The sequence below is a fragment of the Rissa tridactyla genome, chromosome 1, assembly GCF_028500815.1.
Source record: "Rissa tridactyla isolate bRisTri1 chromosome 1, bRisTri1.patW.cur.20221130, whole genome shotgun sequence".
Lineage (NCBI taxonomy): Eukaryota > Metazoa > Chordata > Aves > Charadriiformes > Laridae > Rissa > Rissa tridactyla.
The window spans coordinates 187,234,282-187,257,227 of NC_071466.1; the positions used below are offsets into that span (position 1 = coordinate 187,234,282).

General features: G+C 39.8%; 1 protein-coding gene across 3 annotated transcripts in view; it reads right to left on the bottom strand.

Moving 5' to 3' along the window:
- Positions 1-22,946, bottom strand: part of PDZRN4 (PDZ domain containing ring finger 4) — a 249,170-nt gene that overhangs the window by 24,243 nt on the left and 201,981 nt on the right. For all 3 annotated transcript variants that reach the window (XM_054213671.1, XM_054213662.1, XM_054213682.1), the window contains 2 exons: positions 20,775-21,028; positions 19,087-19,189 (listed from right to left, as the gene is read on the bottom strand). In XM_054213671.1, the coding sequence (XP_054069646.1) occupies positions 19,087-19,189; positions 20,775-21,028 (357 nt within the window). The remainder of the gene's footprint in view (positions 1-19,086; positions 19,190-20,774; positions 21,029-22,946) is intronic.

Below are 22,946 nucleotides of genomic sequence, written 5' to 3' on the forward strand. Positions count from 1 at the left end.
ACTGCTAAAAGGACCAAGAGAGACTATCAAAATCGTAATAGCTATTGAGTTCCCTTCACCTGTACAGTATATCAGAGTAATGGCTCCCATGAACTCTGGTAACACCATTAGAAGGGACAGCATGGAATGAAAACACAACAGTATTTTTCCTAAATGGACCGCATGTGATCGTTTCAGTTAACATTTAAGTCCTTATTACAATGAGAAAATCATCTCAGTTGAGACATTGTCAAATATCAAATTAATTTTCATTAGTGTTACTGTCCAGGGTAACACAACCTGTGATTCACAGTTCAAGGTTTGTACTTTTGTGACATGGTAAGACAGAGGATCCTAAACATGTTCTGTTTGTGATACAGTCAACTATTTCATTTCTTAGCATTAAATAGCATCTACCTTGTCCCATTTGACTCCACTACCTTTAGAGGAAAAGAATGTTAGCTTTTCATGTTGGTTATATAGCAGTGTAGTCCAGCCTGTAAAACTCTGCTTTCTTCCCTCTCCCCTTCAAACAACTCTCCTGAATGAGTAAAAAAAAAAATAATAAAAAAAAAGACAGAAAGGAGAAGGGAAGTTTTGCTATTTACAAGTATGAAATTGACAGGTTTTAAATTAGGAGCCACATATAGCTTGTAAAAAAGGAATTTATCATAGTGTACTGGAGAAGGATTCCTACTTCACCAGAAGAAAGACAAAAAGCTCCAGTCTGGAAAAGTCCTTGTGTGGTGAAACAAAGAATGCAATTCAGATACGCTTTATCTTCATCCTAAAATATATGAAAGAGCTGTATCTTGGCTCAAGTCTCTAAGGTGGCTGACAAATTCTATCTACAAAGCACCCAGTAATGTAAAATTTCCCAAGGCAAAAGAATTCAGAGAGGCAGTCTAGGGAGGCCTCCTTGGGTTCAGCAATTATTCTGTACAATAGGATGATTATTAGTACCTCTTAGATCAAAACCAGATTATGAATAGTTACTAGCTGCTGATATTGCAACATATAACAAAAGGTTATCTTCGTAGCCACCCAGAACAATGCCGTTATCACCAATTAGTGAATTACTACCCATGACTAAATCAGTGGCCATGTGCATAATCTGAAACGGCCCCAGGTGTGAGCTGAAACACCTTTATGTTCTACCCCTTAAGGAACCATTATCAGGCAGAGCTCTGAATGCTTTACACAATGTACCTCATAGCTGGGATGACCTAAGAGTTTGCAAATGCTAAAATACACCAAGGTTTAGCTGACAGGTTTATGATCATGTCCTTGCTTTCCTGTTTCTTTCACAAGCACTTGTAAAGCAGTGTCTTTGTACCAGGCTAGTTATTCTGTGTTTTAGCCCTGACTGCGCTTTCAGAAGAAATCAAGGCTTATTGAATGCAAACGGGTGGACCCAATACCCGATGATCCAAGGTGGAGGCGTGTAGTATTTACCATAAATTTTAAGAAAAAGAGAAAAAAAAACCCCAACAAAATAATAAAGCGAAATAAGAAAAGAAAACTTTTATCTCCGCTTTTCCTTTTTACCTGTAGTAATAGCTGAGAAGCTGTTTTAATGTTCATCTTGCTAATGGCATAATTGACAGAATGATTAACTGAATGAATGAAGCACAAAAGGCCAAGAACAGAGTACTTACAGAATAGCTCAATGAAGAATTAACTGAGAAGGTACATTAAGGTCTGACTTATTTTAATAAACTGTTATACTGAAAAAACCCCACCTCATCCATCTGATCTAGTGTCACCCTTTTGAAGCATCAAACAGAAGTGCACAGGGACTACAAGGAATAAATACACCTTAAAACTAAGATTCATTCTTCAGTATCATCCCGTGTCTGTATCTTTATGGGTGAGATCAACCTCCAGTTTATACGCGTAGCTGAATCTTGGCTTCTTTTCACACTTTCTGTCAGGGTTACTAAAAAAGGTTGTCCTGCAAAGTCAGATCTATTTTATCGGCTTCTTGCTAGTAGTTTCTGTAAACTATGGAAACCAAGGAAAGCTCGCTCTCAACCTCATAATTGTGTTTAGTAGTCCCAGCTCTGCAGTTCTTATCTCATCACTGGGAAGGATGTAAGCACCTGGATTATTATCAGGCAGAGCTCCAAACAACTGAGTATCCTGGCAGCATCTCACTGATCACATTCATTTTCTCGGTCTCTTCCTCCACGTGACTGGAAGGATATACCTTTTCCAGGCTGCCAAATCACAGATCATTTACATTGCTACCTTCTATAATATTTAATCTTCACAATGCTGCATACTCTTCCATCATTGGCAAGTAACTCTGCTCATGAAATAAAAATAAATAAAACAAACAGAACCAGAGCTGTCCCTTCACTTTTCTTACAGGAACAGATCAATCTAATGAAGTCCTAGGAGGGCAGAGAGATAACAGTGGAGCTACTAAAAAGAAAAATTAATCTCAATTTCAGAAATTATGAGAATGGTTACATGTTACTTAAAAGCATACATTGCAAATGAGCGTGAGTGTAAAACAGAGGAAACAACAGCCTGGGTTTCCAACAAAAAACCATCAGCAGCAGAATAAATGGTGTACTTTAGACTTCCTGTTACAACACCATTTATTTCCCCTCTGAACTTGTACCATGCAGTAGGAGTTGTGATTGTCACGTACAAATGATCAGGTACATACAGCGGGTAAGACCACACATTTAAAACAGACACTTGGTGTTTCAAACAAGTATCACATTTCACCATACCCAAATCATGTTTCCAACTCTCTTAGCTAGGCTTTTTTTAGCTGTTATGTCTTTAACAACGACCAGAAGTAAATTGAGGAAACTCAGAAAAAAGATGTGTAAATCCTACTGTCAGTAGAAATCATCCTAGCAATCTATTGTAAATATGATAAATTAATTTTCTCCTATGGACTACCTGTCTCTCTTTAGATGAAGAGAGTTTGTGATGCCTCCAATGTACACTTAACAAAGTCATTTCATTTTAAGGTAGATATTTTGTTTTCAGGCTTGGGGTGGGTGTTAAATATTTGTTTAGTTGTGTGTGCATGTGTCTGCATGAGCAGAGAGGAGGTAGTATGTGTTTCTAAATTTATGCATATGTGTATATAGGTACATACAATGTGTACATATCCGTGTCTAAGTGTGTGCCAGGCAAGTCAGTTACACTGCGGAAAGTCTCCCTCGGCAATCACCTAACAATTCATTTAAGAGCACGATTGCAACTCTTGAAAACACAGTGATAGGATACACACTTATAATGAGAAAGCAAAAGTGTCAGATGACCCCACAATTCACAGAACTAGAGCACTGACATTTACAGCTGTCTCTGGACTCTACCTTTTAATGACAAACCATGTAGAAGACTAATTATTTATTAATAACCTCAAAAAGAGTGTCCTAGTTTGAAAGACACAGGGCTAATTTCTCTTCTAATGCTTGGGAAAACTGCACTTTTAGAAGACTCTAGTGTCTGAATTTGTGAAAATATTTACTTTACAGTCAGCTATGGTATGTGGGTTTCAAGATCTTGGTGTTTTCGAGCTCGCCAGGTGCGGGGATGAAGAGGAGCGAGACCCAGGCACTTGACCCAAGCTGGCCAACAGGATTATTTCATACCATAAATGCCACATTCAACATAAATTAGGAAGTTTGCTGAGAAGTTCGCTCTCTCCCCTGATGGCTGTGATCCTGAGAACTTCTTGCCTTGCTGCCGGACCCCTGAGCCCTTCCCTTCCCCCCAAAGCCGCAGCACTCGCAGTGTCCGACATTTGCTGTCCCCTGCTGGGAGTGCACAGTTTCCTGCTGATAGAATGGGCTGAGTATAATCCTTGTATATTTTGTGTTTGAAATAGGAACAATATTGGTCTTTAGTGTTATTAATGTTAATTCTTTAGTATTATTCTATTAATTCTGTTTATATTTCAACCCACAGGTTTCCTTGTTTTTTCCGATTCCCCTTCCCGGGAGGGGTCATTGGGTGACAGAGTAACTGTCTAAATGACAAGAAATTGTTGTGGGTTTCTCAAACCATAACAAAGAGAAATGGCAAAAGGAGACTGGCAAAATGTCAGTTTGCTAGAAAAGTTCCTCTGTCATAAGCTAGATCCCTCAAACATAAAACCCTTCTCTCACTTTACCTCCACGATAACTGTATGTTTAGGGTGGGCTACTGTAAAGAAACAGATCACAGAAGAGACTATACAGAGGAAACACCCACCACTGCAGCTTTCCTAAGCGTACCAATAAAAAAAGATCAAAACCACTCAGGATTCTGGGACTGCCGGACCAAAGGCAAGTAATACCACAGGCAAACAAAGGCTTCCTAGACCTGAGAACTATCCTAACGCCATCAAGAGTTATGTTCTCTCACCAAAAGGATTTTCCAGGAAATATGTTAATGTCTGCGTAACACAGGCAAATTCTAGGCTATGTAGCACAAGTATTCAGCATGAAGCAGAGTGTAATGAAACCGCCCTCCCCTTCACAGGTCACTGCGGGGTCCTATTGCATTCTTTCCACAACGAATAAACTTGTATTTTAATGTTTATAGTGGATTTAATTTACAAACGTTGGCCACTTCCACTGGAAAAAGAATGCTTTCATCGGAAAAACAAAGCTCTTTAACTCCTCTGGTACCTTCACCATGGAATGTAACAAGCATCACAGGACTTTAGCAGATTATAATTTAGTTTTAGAACCCATTCTGTAAATGCCTATGGAGATTTCGTAGAGTTCAAGATTTCGCTTTTAAAGCAACTGACATTCTCAAGTTGTGAAAATAACCTAAAGAAATAAGTTCTTTTTTTTTTTCCCCTCTCTTAACACTCCCAGTATGTTCTCTTATGCAGATTTTACATAGACAGGCACATCCACAATGTACTCGGGGGCTATTTGGATGGAAATAGAAAAGCTCTGGAGCAAGACAGAGCCAGCCTAGATGTAAACAACCTGGAACTGCTGGCAGCTGTGCTGTTACAAATAAAATTGCATTCCCCACTGCCTTCTCACTTATCAATTTTGACAGAAGACTGTCCTGACTTCTCATAAACAGCATCGAAAAGGACAAATCACATTGGGTGTCAGATTTGCCAGAATGGATTTGGTTGGTAGCTTACCACAAAGAAACAGAGGGTTATCTCCATTTCACATGGTGGGGAAAAACAATGCTCTGTCCAAGGGGTGGGGGCTCTACCTTATAGGATAAAGTCTCATTTAATCCTCGTTTTTTTTAAAGTCTGGTTAGATTTAAGAATCTCTGACACAAGATCCATCTACATCAAAGCAGAAAGGAAAAATATCAGCAAACATTTCTCAAATGGATAATCCAAAAGCAAATACAACATAGAATAGGAAATAATTTTTTTAAAAAAAAAACACTTCCCTGCTGATCCCTGCTTTATAGCTACACTTAGAGCCACATGCTGCTTTGTGTCCAGACAAAGAATGCTCTGGGACAGCAGGATGCTGTAGACAATGATACCAGTGTTAAAATGAAAGAAAGGAAAAGAAAAAAAAGTAGTAGCAGAAAAAAACAGAATTAATATGCTGACATATAGGCACCTATTAATAAAATATCATCTTGCAACTGTGGGAGCAGAATTTGGTCCTGTAGCTGGTGAATCCTTTGATAATAAAGAAGCTCCACTGGATATGGGAATTCACTCTCTGCCTGCAGCTCTGGAGAGAAAATCTTTGCTGCGCGCTACAATTCTATGTAGGAAATCAAACAATGGAGTAAGTTAAGGCATGGCAAGCCTGCCCGTGCATATTCAGCAGTGTGGTGTGTGATGATCAGTAACAGTCTGATGGCCGTGAGTGGGAGGAGGAAGACACGAAGTGTCAGCTGAGACTCCCAACGGGTGAGGACGGGGGATGGACAGGAGTCACGGAGCAGATGGGGGAATGGATTGGGCTGGATCAACGATGGAGCTGGACTGTCAATGCGAGAAACCTTTGATCACTGCGCTATGAACAAATTTAGCGTTGCAGTGGGAGGACGGGGATGCAGGAGGATGGGATCTAAGCATATGGGGATGAGATAAACACAACTTTTAATTCTGCAGGCCTCGCAGTCTTGGTGTGGCCTTTGTGACTTGCTTTTAAAGGATATTTTAAGCCTTGAGCTTAAAGACACATGGTGGACTTTAGTGAGTGTATCTCATAAGGAAGTCAAAGAGGGGGGAAAAAAATCCTTTACAGATTACAGGTTTCCTGGCTCAAAAGGCTCAGCAACTGTCAGTATATCCTCCAAGAAGTCACAAACATCCACTTGAACCTCAGTTTTCCCCCTTAGCTAGCATGCATAATACCAAATCTTCAGACCTCTGTCAAAAAGATCAATCCAAAAATCAACCCTTATGGGAAGTAAACATAAAGTACCCTAAATGCTATCAAAAAAAATATTTTTTTCCTATCGTCTGGATGATCACACTTACTGGAAAGTAGAATGCCCTCAGCATACTTTGTTATTTCAAACAAGCCACGGACTTAGTTTTTTCCCTAATTTTGGCACCTCTCTATTTGTTCTCTTTATTTCTGTTCTTTCCCCATGCTGCAGTATGAATGCTAATTTCTTAGAAGTACTTAACTATACACATATATTTTCCTATGTTATATATGCATGTATGTTTTCATCTGCTTGAGACCCAACACCCCTTCTGGTATGTTCTGCACTTGAGAAAACCACGAATTCTTGCTTTCTGAGCAGAGAGAACCATGATGAACCGCTTATATATAGTATTTCTCAGCAGTCAGCTTTGGTCCTCACTTTCGGTCTTTCACTCAATATAAGTGTGAAGTTGCAAGGATACGAGAAGAGTGTAAAGTATAATTAACTAGCTGATGATATGCAGCTAAGGGTTTCCTTTTCACTAATCTTGGAGCCTACATTCTCACTTTCTTCTCATGGAACGAAGTAGGTGGGAAGAGCACAGACAAGACAGAAACTGAACCTTATGGTAAAATGAGATAAGCAGACTGGAGTAGTAACTATGCCATTGTGCAGTGTGTGTGAATATACTAAACTGTCACATTGGCTCACAGCCTCTAGATCCCAAAGGAGCTCTTTGCTTTTGGACAATTTTGACAAAAATAAAAGAAAGAGATTTATTATTACATGTATTTGAAGAAAAAAATTCTGACTTTTCATTAAAGCTCTTAACCTGCCCCTCCATGTTGAAACTCTTTGGGCTTCAACACTGAAAAATAAGATGTACAGCTATGGAATCACTAGTCTGAGCCATTTAAGTAGGACGTGAGGGGGAAAGAAACCCTTTAAACTTTACCAGTCAATAATTTTTGGTCTTGGGGCGTTTCATAATTTGCTCCCCAATCTGTTTTCCAATGAAAATGGCTTTGACATAAAATGCTGGAATGGACCTTGGTTATCAGGTAGAAATGCAGCACCCCACATCTGGCTAGAAGTCCGTTAATGAATTAGGGGGCTGGAGCACACCTCCTATGAGGGGAGGCTGGGAGAACTGCATTTGGTTAGCCTTTTGAAGAGAAGTACCTTCTTAATAAGGAGATCTTATTGCTTCCTTCAAGTACCAGACTCTTCCTGCAGGTGCACAGTGACACCACACGAGAAAATAGATGCAAGTTGCTACTCGGGAAATTCCAATTAGCTATCAGCAAAGTGCTTCTTACTATGAGGGTAGTCAAACAGTGGAAGAGTTGTCCAGAGATGTTGTAGGCTATATATTATATATTACCAACTACATCAGCTATATAATCAGCATCCAGTTCTTTGCCCTGCTATGAGAGGCTCTCTCTGCAATTTCTGGACTCACCTCAAAGAAAGCAACTTGGAAAATTCAGTGGTGACATCTACTGAAGGGAATGAGACAATATTAGCACATGACAGCAGTACTAAAATCTTTACAGTGATTTCTTCTACGTTTCTGTTTGCCATTCATTGTGCTGGAGATTAAGGTGTGGAAGGGATCCAATACCTGCAAAAGCTCTATGTACTTGGAAACCAGACTCCTGGCTTGAGACTGTCAGATACATCTTTCTCTGTCCGTGAATGCTCTTTTTGATATATCATGGACCTTCTCAGGAGAAGACCCCAATATCTGGAGTTTTCGTGACTCTAACAGTATGAAAGCAATCAAATCTGATAGGTTGCAAAAGGCAGAAGAAAACCTGTTGAAAGTAACAATTATGGTAAGATCAGGAACTTCAATGTAGATAGCTCTTCCCCTTCCAAAAAACACTTACATTGCAGGTGATTCTAAACCTGATTCCCAACTCTCCTGTTTATTAAAGAGCCCTTTCATAGCTCAGACCTCTTTCTAAACTGTAGCTGGTACCTTTTTCTAGCCATCAAACCTTAGATACACAAAGTCCAGAGATTTATGGGTTGTCATAGCTGCAGTTCAAATCAGCTGAGAATCACTTGGCATAATTAGCTTTTACTTTTTACAATACATTTCACCTATTGCAGGTAAAATCATACTTTATTTTTATTGCATTTCAAAATGTTTCTGCCCAGCACTTGGCTCTGTAAACATCATTATTACTGCTGCCTGCCTGCTTTGGGCCTGAAACGTGTCAGAAGATTTATCTGCCTCATCAGCACTTTCTAAACACCCAGGCAGCCAATCCAAATGGGGAGGCATAACAGATGTGCCAACATCTGCTGCAGCGAGCATTTATCTGGACAGCAGAACGTGTAGCTGTAGATTCAAACTCCTAACCAGTTACCATTCCACATGTTTGGACAGCCTTGATCTACAACTGCGTGAAGGCTATTTTGGAATATTAATTAAAATCAACTTGAAAACACAATTTTTCAGTTTTAGACAGCTGTGAGAACTACACCTTCCTGTAATTCAGCTTATGACTTTCAGACACAGTAAAGGCAAAATACTACAAAAAAGCTAAATTTAAAGTTGAGCTTACAAAATTAGAAATTCTTAGAAAGCACTAAGCTAAAATCCCATCCCATCCATGCTCGTTTACTTTGAGATACATACATATTAGAATATGTATAGTTGAAATATGCAAATTTTAATCACATACGTGTGCCTATAAATCAAGCACATGAAGTGATAGGCAATGACTTTTAAACCACGTTTTTATTTTGCTGGCATCAAAATGAGGTCTATGGGCACCATAGCCACGCTGAGTTTCAGCTGTTCAAACTTCTGTCGCACATGGAAATGTCCTCCACCCCCAAACGCATACTTGTATAGATTGACAAAACCATGAGATGAAATACAAAGCAAACTCATCATCTGCTTTTTGATGCACAATACAGTTTCACCTGTATTCCTGCTCACCAAACCATGCCCTCCAGGAATGACTATCACATTCTCTTTGAAGAGCTGCCTCATTAAATAAAAAAGCAAACTTCCAGAGAAAAGACCTCTCCTGCTTTTTTGATTTCTCCTCTGAAGGCCCAGCATGCATAATATCGAAACCTTGTTTAAAGTCCATTTTCTTGTAAAAGGTTCCCTCTTGCTAGGGGGACTCAGCCCTTGCTTCTTGAGCTCTTGAATTTCCTAGGATACCATGCTTTAAAATAGTGACATTATAATAAGCTGGTTAACATGACTTCGGTTATTTTTAAAAGAATGTGTAAACCAAATTATTTTCTCCCATCTTTTGTCTGTATAGCTAGATTCCATGTCTCCAAGACATATTACACAAACTTTCAAGCGGAAGGCATATGAAAAATAGTATTAATAAAACCCTTGGAAACATTTTCACTGTAAAGCATATTTGTAGGTAAGTGGTATAATAGTATACAAACTGTCTAAACAAAGCATTTTTCCAAAACAGAAGATTTATAATCCACAGATTTCCGTAAATATGAAAATATTGCCAGCACCTTTCTCTTCCTTCGCTAAGTGAAAAACACATACCATATGTTGTAATGTTGCCCAACAATAAAGTGCTGCTGAAGTAAGCTCACTTTTCTTCATTTTCCTGGTAAAACATAAGCTCTGACAACAAGGAAAAATTTTCATTAGCTTTCAGGTGAAGTGAGAAGTAACCCTCTGTTTCTTTTATGAAATCATGAAACAACATGAATATCACTGACCTGATATATTTTCCTCCTGTTTTGAAACATAATAAATGGTAATAACTTTGATAAATTTGCCCATGGCAGTTTTGTGTCTTTTCCTCCCCACTCTCTTGTGATCCTCTGTAGTTGTGGACACAATTCGAATCCCCAAATTGGGATATTCATTACTTAGGGAAAGTGAGATGACAGCAACTTCATCTGCTTTGAATGTCAGAATTTTGTGATGACATACAGTAACACACTCAAAATTAAAAAAACAACTGTGGCAGGAACTACCCTGACATCCTCTTCCATCTAAATGATCCAATCACTAGTAAAGAAGAAGAGCGATTTAACGGCGAAAAAAGAGACATATTACAAGTAAAGGCTCCTGGGTTTTACTGCCAGTTCTGTCACTGACTGACTTGGCAACTCTCTCAATATGACTGTCCTTAGTTCACCTGCCTGTGAATTCCTGCAGCAAGGCAGGACATAGTAACACTGAAGAACCTCAGTGGAATGGTTTTAAGTTTAATTAATTTATATTTGAAAAGTGACTGCAATTCTTAAAAGACAGATGACAAAATAAAAGCAAAGGACTGCTCATTTTTTACCACTATTTTGCTCATTTACAGTGTACAATTGGCCACTGTTGGGGAGAAATGACATATTTATTATTGTCCATGTGTAAATTATAGAATCACAGAATGGCTAGAGTTGGAAGGGACCTTAAAGATCACCTAGTTCCAACCCCCCAGCCAAGGGCAGGGACACCTCCCACTAGACCTGGTTTTTCAAAGCCCCATCCAGCCTGGCCTTGAACACTTCCAGGGATGGGGCATCCACAGCTTCTCTGGGCAACCTGTTTCAGTGCCTCACCACCGTCACAGTAAATTATGCCGACTTAAACTCCCAGGCATTTTAAAAATAAAAATGCCAGTGAAAGACATAATCTTATGTTGTAGTACACCAAATGCATACTGAAAGAGTCTCATTTTAATTATTACACAGTGTTATTCAAAGTATTACAGGAGAAAATATTCCAATGCCTCTTCTTCATTTTAACTGTGACCTTTTCCATTTTTAGTCTGTAGTGACAGTCAGCTGGATCACAGGCCAGGTGTTAGCAGCTCAGAACTCCTTTTGAGTTCAAAGGAAAAAATCTCGAGGAAGGGTTTCAGAAGCCTCGATCATTGTATTGTTTTGTCAGGTCCAACTGAAACAACTCTTAGTACAGGAGACTTCCTCACAAGCTTTTCAATTAATAAATAGCTTTAAAATACAGTCCATCTTTTTCTCTGGATTTGTTTGATATGACAGGTAGGAATGGAAAAACTCCCCACTTCAAGACCCCACAAACCAGAAAGACTCTCCTAAGCAACCAAGACCACCGATCACAGGCACACACATAGCTGTTCACTTCCTTCATGATACTTCTTAACAGCAGATGCTATATAATATTAAGAATTGCCACAAAAATTCAGAATAATGGTGTCAGTAAAATGTCTGTATACCATGGGGCATCCATGATTCAGCCATAACTACCAGGCAGTTATGAACTGATGGTCAGAAAACAAACATAATACAGTAAGTCCCAGTTTATCTAAGTCCACTCTGAGCTGTCAGACCAGTCCCTCCACCACAACAGCAGCTGCATAACGTAAGGCACGAATCTGCTCACATATAAGGTGAAAAGTGTCTGCTTTTCCATTAAAAATCTACACCTCATTTACCAACAAGCATTTTCACAATCCCCTTACCACACCAGCAAGGTCTGATGACAATGGAAAGACACAACCTTGTCCACCATTTCATCTCTACTACACTGTTATACCCACGTCTCTTATTAGGAACCTTACTTCTTGAAGCCTTCTCCTTTAAATTACATCTGGTGGTTGCTGCATTCAAAATCTGCCTTTTATTTGCTAAAGGCTCTTTTTTGATTCATCCCAAGTTTTAAGAAGTTCACAAAAAAAAGAATCCAGTCGCAGTAGGAAATACAGAAGAAACAAGGACAACCTGACAGCAAGTCACAGAGGGATTATAGTGGTTCTGCTCCTTCACATCACTGTCATCCTCCCTGAACATGGCTGCAACTTGGCTTGGGCAATCCCTGCCCAAGACAGGATTTCTCTCTCTTTCTCTGACCCCTTTATATTATTAAATAAAAACCCATGACTTAATAGCTGTACAGAGAAATTGCATGCTACGTGTAACGAAATTCTGGAAAACTCTTATCTCGGAACTGCTTCCCGTTTAGATGGTTACACATCCATCTTCTGGGTCAGCCTCCTTGTACAGACACACTCATCAGGTAATGAAACAAAAGAGCCTGACTGCAGCGATCAGAAGCGCTGGCAGTGTGTGCACAGAAGCTGTTTCCATAAAAACTGTTTATTCAGGTGTTAGCAATTGAAGCAGGAGCTCCAATTGCCTTGCTGCAAGTGCCTGTAATGCTTGTACAGGGGTGTTTGCGGCCTATCACAGCTCTGAAGGGAGCTGTTACAGGCTATCAGCTCAGTAATCCTCATGCTAAAAAGACCCTAAATATGTATTTACAAGATAGGCAGATCTGTTTGGTTTACTGGTTAAATAATCCATGTGTTGAAAAGGCCTTAAACATAAATTCATAGGGCAGGCAGGTCTCTCTTGGTCTATGACAGCAGTGGTGGGCCTTTCAGAAAGTCACCGGAGACCTTACTTTAGGGGCCCACAAGGGCCTCAACCCACAAATACTCATATGTTTGAGCAACTTTATTTAGATAAAATGCCTCACTCAGATTGCTAATCTGAACAGAACTACTCCTTCTTCTGTTCTGAACAGAAAAAATACCAATAAAATTGATCACTTCAAAAGTGTCATATGACAGAAATAGGAAATTCAAATTTGCACCTGAAATACCAACCTTCCCTCACCGCGATGGGATGAGTGTTACTGGGAGAGTAAACCAACGCATGAGTGCTGCGTTGCATCCGCAGCAATGCTGAGATATGGTAAGAGAAACGAACAGGATAAAATTCTCCCCTATGGGAGTTTTAAGTGTTCAGTGAGAAGAGGTCTACACAAAACCATACTCACGGCCAACTCCCAAAGTTTTCTAGCTTTTCTCTCTTCAAGGCCCTTTTTTACTGATTTGTGAAAACAGCTGACAGCATCTGATCCGGAAATGCTCAAGTCAATACAAAACATTAGCAATTTCAGTGTGTTTGGATCGGGTCAGTGGTAAACTTAAAGGACTAATCTACATTTACAGTTAAGAGATTTATGAGTGCAAATACTTACCAAAACATTTAAATGAACGGCTGTGCATTACCATAAATTAGCACTTACATTCAACACACATACACACACACACACATATATATCCTCATTCTGACTGAGAATCTGTCCCTTGGGTGTACAAAGCAGAACATGAACTGAAGAGTATTAATCAAACCTTTTGCTCTGCTTAGTAGAGATATTGATGGTGGAGTCAAGTTTCTTTCATATGAATCTTCTCATTTCCAGAAGTCCTATTTTCCAGAGCATAGGAGGAATCAAAACAGCAGATGTGTAGTTTCTAGCTCACCCTCCAAGTTTCACAGAAGCATCAGGTAGGGAAAGTCTCATCAGGCTTTTCCCCAAGATCCTGTTACTACACTCTTCTGTGGCTGATGTTTCTTGCAGGACCTCTGACCATTTCATTGTCTGGACACAGAGGGCTTCATAAAAGCTGACCACAGAAAGATTTCATGTGCACATGCCTCATGTGGTTGTCTGTTGATTTAGTGACATGCACTAACCTTTTGAGCAAAAATGTAAAATAAACAAGTTCAATGGTTTCTAACACCTTAAGTGAAGAGCATCAGAGTACCTCATAATTTCATATAGAGTCAACTCAACCCTTAGCAACTTCTCCCAGGTGCTAGTATTCGTATTGCCTCAATCTGTCAGCACTTGCATGCATTAAAACTGGAGTCATCAGACACAGTCAGGTAACACAATGGCTGCCATTGTGCCTTTTGCACTCTGAAAATCCCAATCCTGGCACGGAAGACCGTTGATGTGTTTTTTCAGGCTCCTGCAACTACATCTTTGTACTGAAGCAATCACTTGTACCTTTGCCTAAAATAGAGAACAATCAGAGCTGGAAGGTCTTTTAGGCAATTATGCTGGTCTTCTTCATGCATCTACATCGACTAACACCCAACATCCCTCCAAAAAAATCCTCTCAATTCTGAGAGCAAGCTTCAGCCTACACTTCCTCATATATGCGACAACAGTTACCTCGATAAGGACCTGTTAACTAAATGACACGACCTGCTCGTTCTTGCTTGTAACATCTTATTTTCTTCTGCCCTTGCTTGTAACATCTTATTTTCTTCTGTCCCTCTTATTGAAAGGCAGTCTCCTCAGACTGAATATGTGGGACCAGACATCAGTGGTGCTTTCTTTTGTCCAGCTTTGTCTTTACAACATTCTTTGGGGAGTTTTTTTGACCAATTTTTTCACTGTTCCACCACTGTGAAGTGTTTGTTCCCTTAATTTCTGTATACCCGGTCAACATTCCAAACCAAATATGCACTGTTTCTCCCTCCTAGATAGTAGGTTCAGAAATGTTATTAAAGAAGTGCACATCCATTAGCTTGTTTACTCCTCTCTAGCACCAGTATCCTCTGCTCTTCTTACAAGGACAAATCTGTGGGACAAATTTTAGAGCCATGTTTAACACAGATTTACTGGGGGCTGTGATGGTTTTAGTCCCTTCACCTTGTCAGTAACTAGACAGTATGACATATACTCTAATACCACATGATGTAATTCCAGCAGCACAGCAGCCATCCACGGTCAGACTGGGTGGGTTTGTCCTGAATTTCTTTGGCTCTCTTTCAGTGATATTGACTGCAAGTCCAACTGACCATTTACAAATTGGTCAATTCCTGCTTTATCTTAAAAGTCCACATGGGTATCTGGCTATGCCAGAATTGCAAATCTTTTGATCTCTTTCTGCCAACACTGACTGATGCTGGCTCTGACCCCTGTCTCAAGATCTACCAACAATTCGGATTCCTTTTAGGACAAGTTTTGCAGCAGCAACATAAGGATGCTCAAGTTGGCTATCAGCAATCCCCCAGCTTCGTCAGCTTCCCAGCCATTTGTTTAAAGTATGGTACTGTTTGGAGCCTAATGAGCCTCCCAGGGAGTTCATCCTTCCAAGACAATTGGCTCATACTTGAGTTTACTGCACTGTGACAATCTGAGCACAACCCACTGGATTTTTCTAGCTTACAATTGGAGTAGAAGAGTCTTGTAAGTGTCTAATCCTACCAAATCCACTGGCAAGCATAGGTCCATATCTCCAGTGCTGGCTATCGTATGTGATCCTGCTGTTTGTTTCTTATGGTAGTAACTCAGGTACTTAAATGCCAGCATATATCTGTAAGCAAGTTCCAAGCTGATCAAAGCTTTCCAGGACATTCCTTTTCTTGGAAAACATTCTTGTTTATAGCACCTCAGTTGCTAGTCATTTCCTTACTTCCTAATTTGGCTGAGTATTTTGCATTTGTATCTCAGAACTAATGCATTCTTCACATACAAACCATTTCTAGGAAACAAGAAGATGTTGCTCTAGTTCTCTCTCTGCTCACTACCTTAGAATCACAGAATCCTTTTGGTTGGAAAAGATCTTTAAGATCATCAAGTCCAACAGTTAACCTAGCACTGCCAAGTTACCACTAAACCATGTCCCTTAGCACTATATCTAGATGACTTTTAGATACCTCCAGGGATGGTGACTCAACCACTTCCCTGGGCAGCCCATTCCAATACTTAACAACCCTTTCAGTTCCTAATACCCAACGTAAACCTCCCCTGGTGCAACTTGAGGCCATTTCCTCTTGTCCTATCACCTGTTACTTGGGTGAAGAGACAAACATTCACCTCACTACAACATGTTTTCAGGTGATTGTAGAGAGCAATAAGGTCTTCACTCAGCCTCCTTTTCTCCAGGTTAAACAACGCCAATTCCTTCAGCTGCTCTTCATAAGACTTTTGTCTAGACCCTTCACCAGCTTTGTTGCCCTTCTTTGCACACACTCCAGCACCTCAACGTCTTTCTTGTAGTGAGGAGCCCAAAACTGAATACAATATTCCAAGGTGCAACCTCACCAGTGCTGAGTACAGGGGGATGATCACTTCCCTAGCCCTGCTGGTCACCCTATTTCTAATACAAGCCAGGATGCTACTGACCTTCTTGGTCAATAACAACCAATCTTGTTTCAATCCCTTTCTGAAATCTCCAGGTTTGGCTTTGAATCCATTTAAAAATTGGAGACCTGTGAGCTGCTATCTGTATCCTTTTAGGACAGTGGGAACACTAATGTGCAGTTTGGAAACTGGACCATGGTCCTGACACCAGGTAGGTTTTTTGCTGTGTCTGATTAGCTAAGGTTCACACCAGAAAGTTGTTACAAAGAAAAAAACAATGATAAAATCAGGGAGCACTGATACAATTCTCCTTCTCCAGAAAGCACAGTAATAACAATAAACTTCTTTCCCCTGCGCACAGAAGAATTTGCATGGTGGGAGACAGAGAAAGCTCTGTGCTTCTTCTACCCAGCCTGCAGCTCTCAGTGTCATAAGCAGAGCTCCTGCACCCTCTCGCTGTTTTCACCCTTAGATGGTGGATGGACAATGGTGACTTTAAAAGTTGTCTTCCCGAGTGCTTGAGCATTTTTTCCTTTCCTGATGCTGCTGCCACAGCACAGCAGCTTGTGGAGCTATGCTGGAAATTAGACTAGGCAGCTGGGCTAGGTTAAAAACAACCCTTCTAAAAATCTATTAAAAAAAAAAAATAATTACTTCTTGCATCTGTTTCACAAAAAGTAACACTGTCATAACTGAGGGGCCAGAAAACCTCATGGCAAGGGTAGGACTGAGTGGTCACAGCAGGGCACATCTAAGCCAATGCTGTTGTAGAGAACTTGACAGCATTGGACCACAGCGTCTACTCTGCTCACTGTCCTGCTGCTTCCGCCCTGGATCAGCAACAACAGCTAGTAAATCCCTTTCGACTCTGTCCTCTGTGAGCCTTTTTTTTGGATGGAGATATGTATCTCTGTGAATAATGCTCTTAGTTGTTCCAGCTATCTAGTTATGGCAAGGAAGCTTAATAATGCCTTATAAGGACATTAAATAACAGGTAATACAACAAATGAGTTACCTAAATCATAATATTACCATATGGGCTTAATTTTTGGAATATCTTTCACATTTAGAGCTCTGCTAGTGAAAGGCTCCAAGATAGTCCTGTTTCTCCTTCAAAACTGTCTTACGTAGTAGAAAGCGTTCTTCTCAAAAGAAGCTAGACAGTTCCTACCCTATTTAAATTTCATATGAAACACTTTATTTTAGTCAGTGAATTTGCCTCAGGCAACTGCATAACAGCTGACAGTAAATTAATGATTACGGTGGTGTGATTAGTAGCGATTACAGGCAACTGAGAACCTGCCCAAGCATTTGCCGTTGTCACAATACTTATGCCAGCTATTATTAGGGATTAATAACGGTCATAAAGAAGACTTGATTCCACCAGGTAGACTCTTTACAAATTTGAAATCTGTTAATATTTTGTCACTAATATTCTCATCAAATGGTGAAAACTATTTTTATCTAACCATTATTTTTTAACATTCTTTCTAGGTGCTTACATTTCTAATTTATTTAAATATTACTAGAAAAATAGTTTCTATTACCTTTAAGGAGCAAGTACCATAAACAAACACACTTGACAGAGAAATTTAATATCACATTACACATGGGGAGTCAAAACAGAACTTAAGCTCTGAGACTCTTGTGTTGTGAGACATCACATCAAAACCCAACTGGGAAGAAGTGACGATTTCCCTAATCCCTAGCAATGATTTTTTGAGGCGTTCAAATAAAAGTTTGCTTGTTCTGAGTGAGATTCACTAAGTAGATGCTATTTGATTGTTCTGCTTCCCAGGGGAAGATTTTCAGATTCCCCAGTCTGCTAGAAGAAAAGTACAATGGGCTGAATTTGCAATAGAGCATCTTAGCTGCTAAAGACACGATAAAAGTGAACGCACTGCATATTTGCCAAAGCTTTCACCATTCATTTCATTTCCAAATGTCAACCAGTTATATGAAACCCTTAAAAAGGTTTCTTAAGGTAGAACAAACAGGAGGAGAGGGTATTTTTAATCTTGTATTAAAGACATTTAATTATTTATAATCACTCTTATTTAAAATACAGTAACTTGAACTTACACAAAGACTCGGCACTGTTTAATAATAAAAAGAACCATCTGCTTCATATGCCTGCCCCTACAAATATTTTGTTACTGGATGATAGTGGAAAACATGAAAAGCTAATGACTGGCAGGCAAGATGACTATTTAGAATAATGAAATGAAAATCTAATGAAAAGAAACATCGACAATCACATATTATCATTTTGGGAAGCCTCACATAATGATTTTCCAGTGACTCAGAAACACATCCACCCTTGTCACTGGAGAGTACAATGCATTACAGCAAAGGGAGATTTGTGGTACAGAACACAATTTCTTGTAATTACAATACTTACAATGTCAAATATCGAAGAGAAAGTAATAGAAATTATATTAATTTTCAAAGTCGTAGCCTGATCTTACAAACACTCAAGCACACACCCAAGTATCTGGAAGACTGATCCCTAAGGCATAAGATACAAGGCCAATTAATTCTTAAAATTAGGGGTAAAAAAAAGCAATTAAGCTTCCAGTTACCATTTTTAATTTTGGAAAGGCTTGCTTTAAAGTGTTAAAAGTGCAAAAGCAAAGCATCTGAGTTACAGCCTGCACTGCACAATAAGCCTCCTGGACTCGTATGTAGCCACCCACTGCAAAATTCTGCTTTCACATTTCATGTGTGCAGCCTAACCCCAGTAAAGCCTGTGACATTACACAGGTATAAAGTAAAATAGTCTTTGATGCTGATTTTTTTAAGTACCCCCACTCTTATTTTTCTCAGAGGAGCCTGCTATCAGCTGTGCAAATACCGTATCTGTAATAACAGAAAGAGAGGCTGCAGTGTGCCAGTGATCTTACCTCATACTCAAAGTCCTCTGCTCTATCTGCATCAGCAGGCAGGCTGGAAAGATACTCATTACCTTCATAAAATTCATGCTCCACTGGGTGAAGAGAATGGCAGCTATGTGGAACAAAACAGTACAACAACAGTAGATGAGACAATAGGTTTTTTTTAAATTAAAAAGTGATACCCACCCCCCCACCCCCGACACACACACACACACTGCTCTGTAGTTTTCTCATCTCTGGAACAATACTCTGAATGGCCTGACAGCCTGAAATGAACTGCACCAAGAAGTAGCACGGGCTGTTTTCGTTTCAGAAGCTCTTACTCCAGCTGAGTTTTGCTGGGTTCATCTTTTGTCAGATTTACCCAGGGTGATTTCTTAAAAGGGTCTGTTTTGAGCCAAACTACTTAACTGTGACAATTTGGGATTCCTTATGCTCATAAAGGTACCTAACTCCAGATTCATGTGCTGCCTCATGGCTGGGGGCAACTCACTGATTATATGGTTGTAACATCTTGAATGTCCACAATCTACAATCCACACCATGCTCACAAATTGTTCAAGAACTTGCATAAAACAACGTGCGTTATCCTCTTCTGTTAAAGTGATAACAGGGTGGCAAAGTGCATTTGAGTAACTGCACACTTAAAAACGTCGCTAAACTGCACTGTTAAATGGGCTTGGAGCACAAAAAAATGCGGTCCTTACAACACGCACTCGGGTACGGCCTTGGACCTGGATCCCAGCCATGCAGCACCCAGTGTGGATCTATCTTATCAGAGATAGGAAACTTTTCCCCATGCTGAGGGCACAGGAACTTCAATCACAGTACCACGCAGTTTAGTAATATCCAGTATCAACTCAAAAATATACACATATCATTTTCCTAGCTGTGGAGCAGTAAGTGGTAGGCTCCGTCCAGCATTTGGCTTGCAAGTTCTCTCTGAGACAAACACCTACCCAGTTTACCTAGAACTTCTAAAAATGGAGCTACATCAAAGTCAGAAGTTCTCCATTAGCATCAATTCTGCAGAGACGTACAACATGCCAGGAAGTCAGTGGGAAAGCTCTAGTGCTATCATATTTTTTCATGCTACAGACAGAAGGTGAGGGTCAACCACTAGACGATGTTACTTGTGAGGTGGAGTCTGAAGAAGTCCACACCCTATTTTTGTATAAGCACCACCTGCTGGTGTTTGCATTCCATTCAGTTACAAAGAATTCAACTGAGGGTAATTTAATTCATATCATTTGCCATGTGACAGGTGAAATTGTACTTTTGATCTCTACATTTTTGGAATTGTTTTGCTTTTGATAAGGGGACTTTTAAATTAAATAATTTGTTTTCATGATTTTTTGGTAAGAAATTTGGAAGAACAGAAAGCAACAAGACAGCTCTTTCTAGGTTTGAAGAAGGTACTTAGGAACACAGAAGTGTTTTTCTTCTTGACTCGGGCTTAGCTTTGGATGAACAAACACATGAACACAAAGTAAACATGGCCAAGATCCCTTCCCGTACTCTAATTCATGAGCAGAGTTTAGGAAAACCATCACTAAAGCCCGAATGGAACAACAGTTATCAACAACATTTATAGTTTATTTAAAGTGTTCCTTAGACTTTTTCAAGAGAAGGCTACAAGTCTATCACTGCAACACCTCAATCCCACAGGTAAAACAGCAGGAGTAGATAAACCATACCTGTCTGAAAGTAGAAAAGGGCAGATATCAGGAACTGGTGGTGTGGAAGGCCTCAGTTTGGCCAGAGCCATGATGTGCTCGAAAGTGATGTCAGTCTGAGTGCTGGCATCCACAAGCCGAACATCCTGAGAGCTACCATGAGCTTTGCTAATTGGGGCTCGTCGTAAAACCTGAACCACGATTGGCTCCTTGGCATTGCGAAAAGCTTCCACTGCCTCTTCGTGAGTGGCCTTGGAGAGGTCCTTCCCATTGACCTAGAGAAAAAGAGAAAAATATATCAAAGATTGCTCACAAGAGAAAAGGCAGTGTAAAAATATGGGTGTAAAATATAGGGGGACGAACTATTTGTGTAGTACATCAAGCCATGTGCTGACATTGAGTGGGCCTTATTTTGGCATCCATGCAAGAGGGAAGATAAGGCTGAGAGGAGAAATAAATCTTTAATCTCTGCTAGAAATTAGAAATTATTTGAACTCTTCCATAACTGTCCCAATGGAATCTGAATACTGCAAAGAAACTACAGCATTTAAAAAGGACATTTAAAATTATTTCTCTCATGCTATTTTATTCACCTCACAAAATACAAATAAAAAAGGAGGGGTGCCTTTAATTTTCAATTTCAGCATTTTCTATGGCATGCAACTGCTTTACAGGATTTCTGGCACAGCATTGTTATTAATGCAGATGTCAATAAACATGTCTCTGATGTCTAAAAAGAAACAAGGCAAATTTTCAATGTTTTGTCACTTATCTGCTGTGGCCATTATACAATCATTAACACCAAAGATAGGAAGATTTCACTAACACAGTCAGCTGCTGCTCTTTTAAGGAAAGAGAAATCTAAATCAAACAAACTGAAGAAATAATTTGCTACAAACAGACGAATAATAAACCAGAGAAAATTATGCTGCAAATGCAGCATAGCTTGGCAAAACTGAAAGACTGTGGCAAGGTTTCTCTCTGCTACAGGCAAAGCAGGAAATTCCTCCCAGTCTAGATGAGGCTGTCTGGTATTAAAAAAGGTAACTGCAAGGCTGGGTGATGCTAAATGCATATGAATTCAGGTGTTTAGGGCAAAATTCTCAAGTATTATCCCACTACAACATGTGAGGGCTAATTTGTCAATGGCAGTCAGTAGCTAAGCCCTTGGATGCAGGGACTGTGCAACATCCTTACACAGAAAATAGCATTCTGCTGTTTCCAGAGCAATGGGACTGCTGTTGACTGCTGCACAGGACCTAACTGTTGTGAGCTACTGTGGAGATGAGGTGGTCCTGTGGCAGGGTAGAAAGGCAGGGTTTTCTAGTAAGAAATGTGAATATCTAAGGGTACCAAAGCCTCATTAAAATGTATATCCCTGGGAAAATCTCTACACTGGCAGGAAATTACCTTTGTTGTATAGACATTGAAGTCATAAAACTTCTGCTTAATGAACTAAGTCTAATCCCTCCCCAGAAATGGGACAGACCTCCTAACTGACTTTTCCCCAATGTCTGCAAATCCTGGTTGAAAATAAACTTGCTTTGCCCTAGCACTCTTTCATTCAAGAAATTCTTGAACTTTCTTGTCAAAAAAAGAAAAACACACAAACAAGAACACCAGCGAACTCAAAAGAGCCATTCAGTAGCCTGCAGTAATATTTTTAAGCCTGCCAAAAGAAGCATTTGCCATTAATTGCCATATCAACTCAATACGTTTCTGGAGTTCATGCTCAAATACCAGGTAGAACCAGGTTTCCTCTGACACAACTTCCAAAGAAGCAGCGCTTTCACAGCCATGTTACTCATGAGGACATGCAAAATAACTACACCATAGTGCAGCCACTAATGCAACGGTCAAGTGATCTTTCTAGCTAGCCCTGACGCTGTATGTGGTGATGTGAAGGCTAGAAATTATCTGAACAGATTTCTATACATAATAAAACTCAAAACTCCCTGTGCTGAATGCCTGGGATCCCCAGAAGTACCACACCCCTGTAGCCTAGACTGTGACCAAGTAATGTGAACAGCAGCTAGCTTGGTCACCTAAGTTTAGTGCATATGTACAGTTTCTCTGATGATTGAGGCCAAAAATGTTAAGATTTTATGTTAAGAATTCATCATTTAAATTATCATCCATCAAATTATAACCTTGGGTTACATTAATCTAAGTTACATGGAAAAATATCATTGG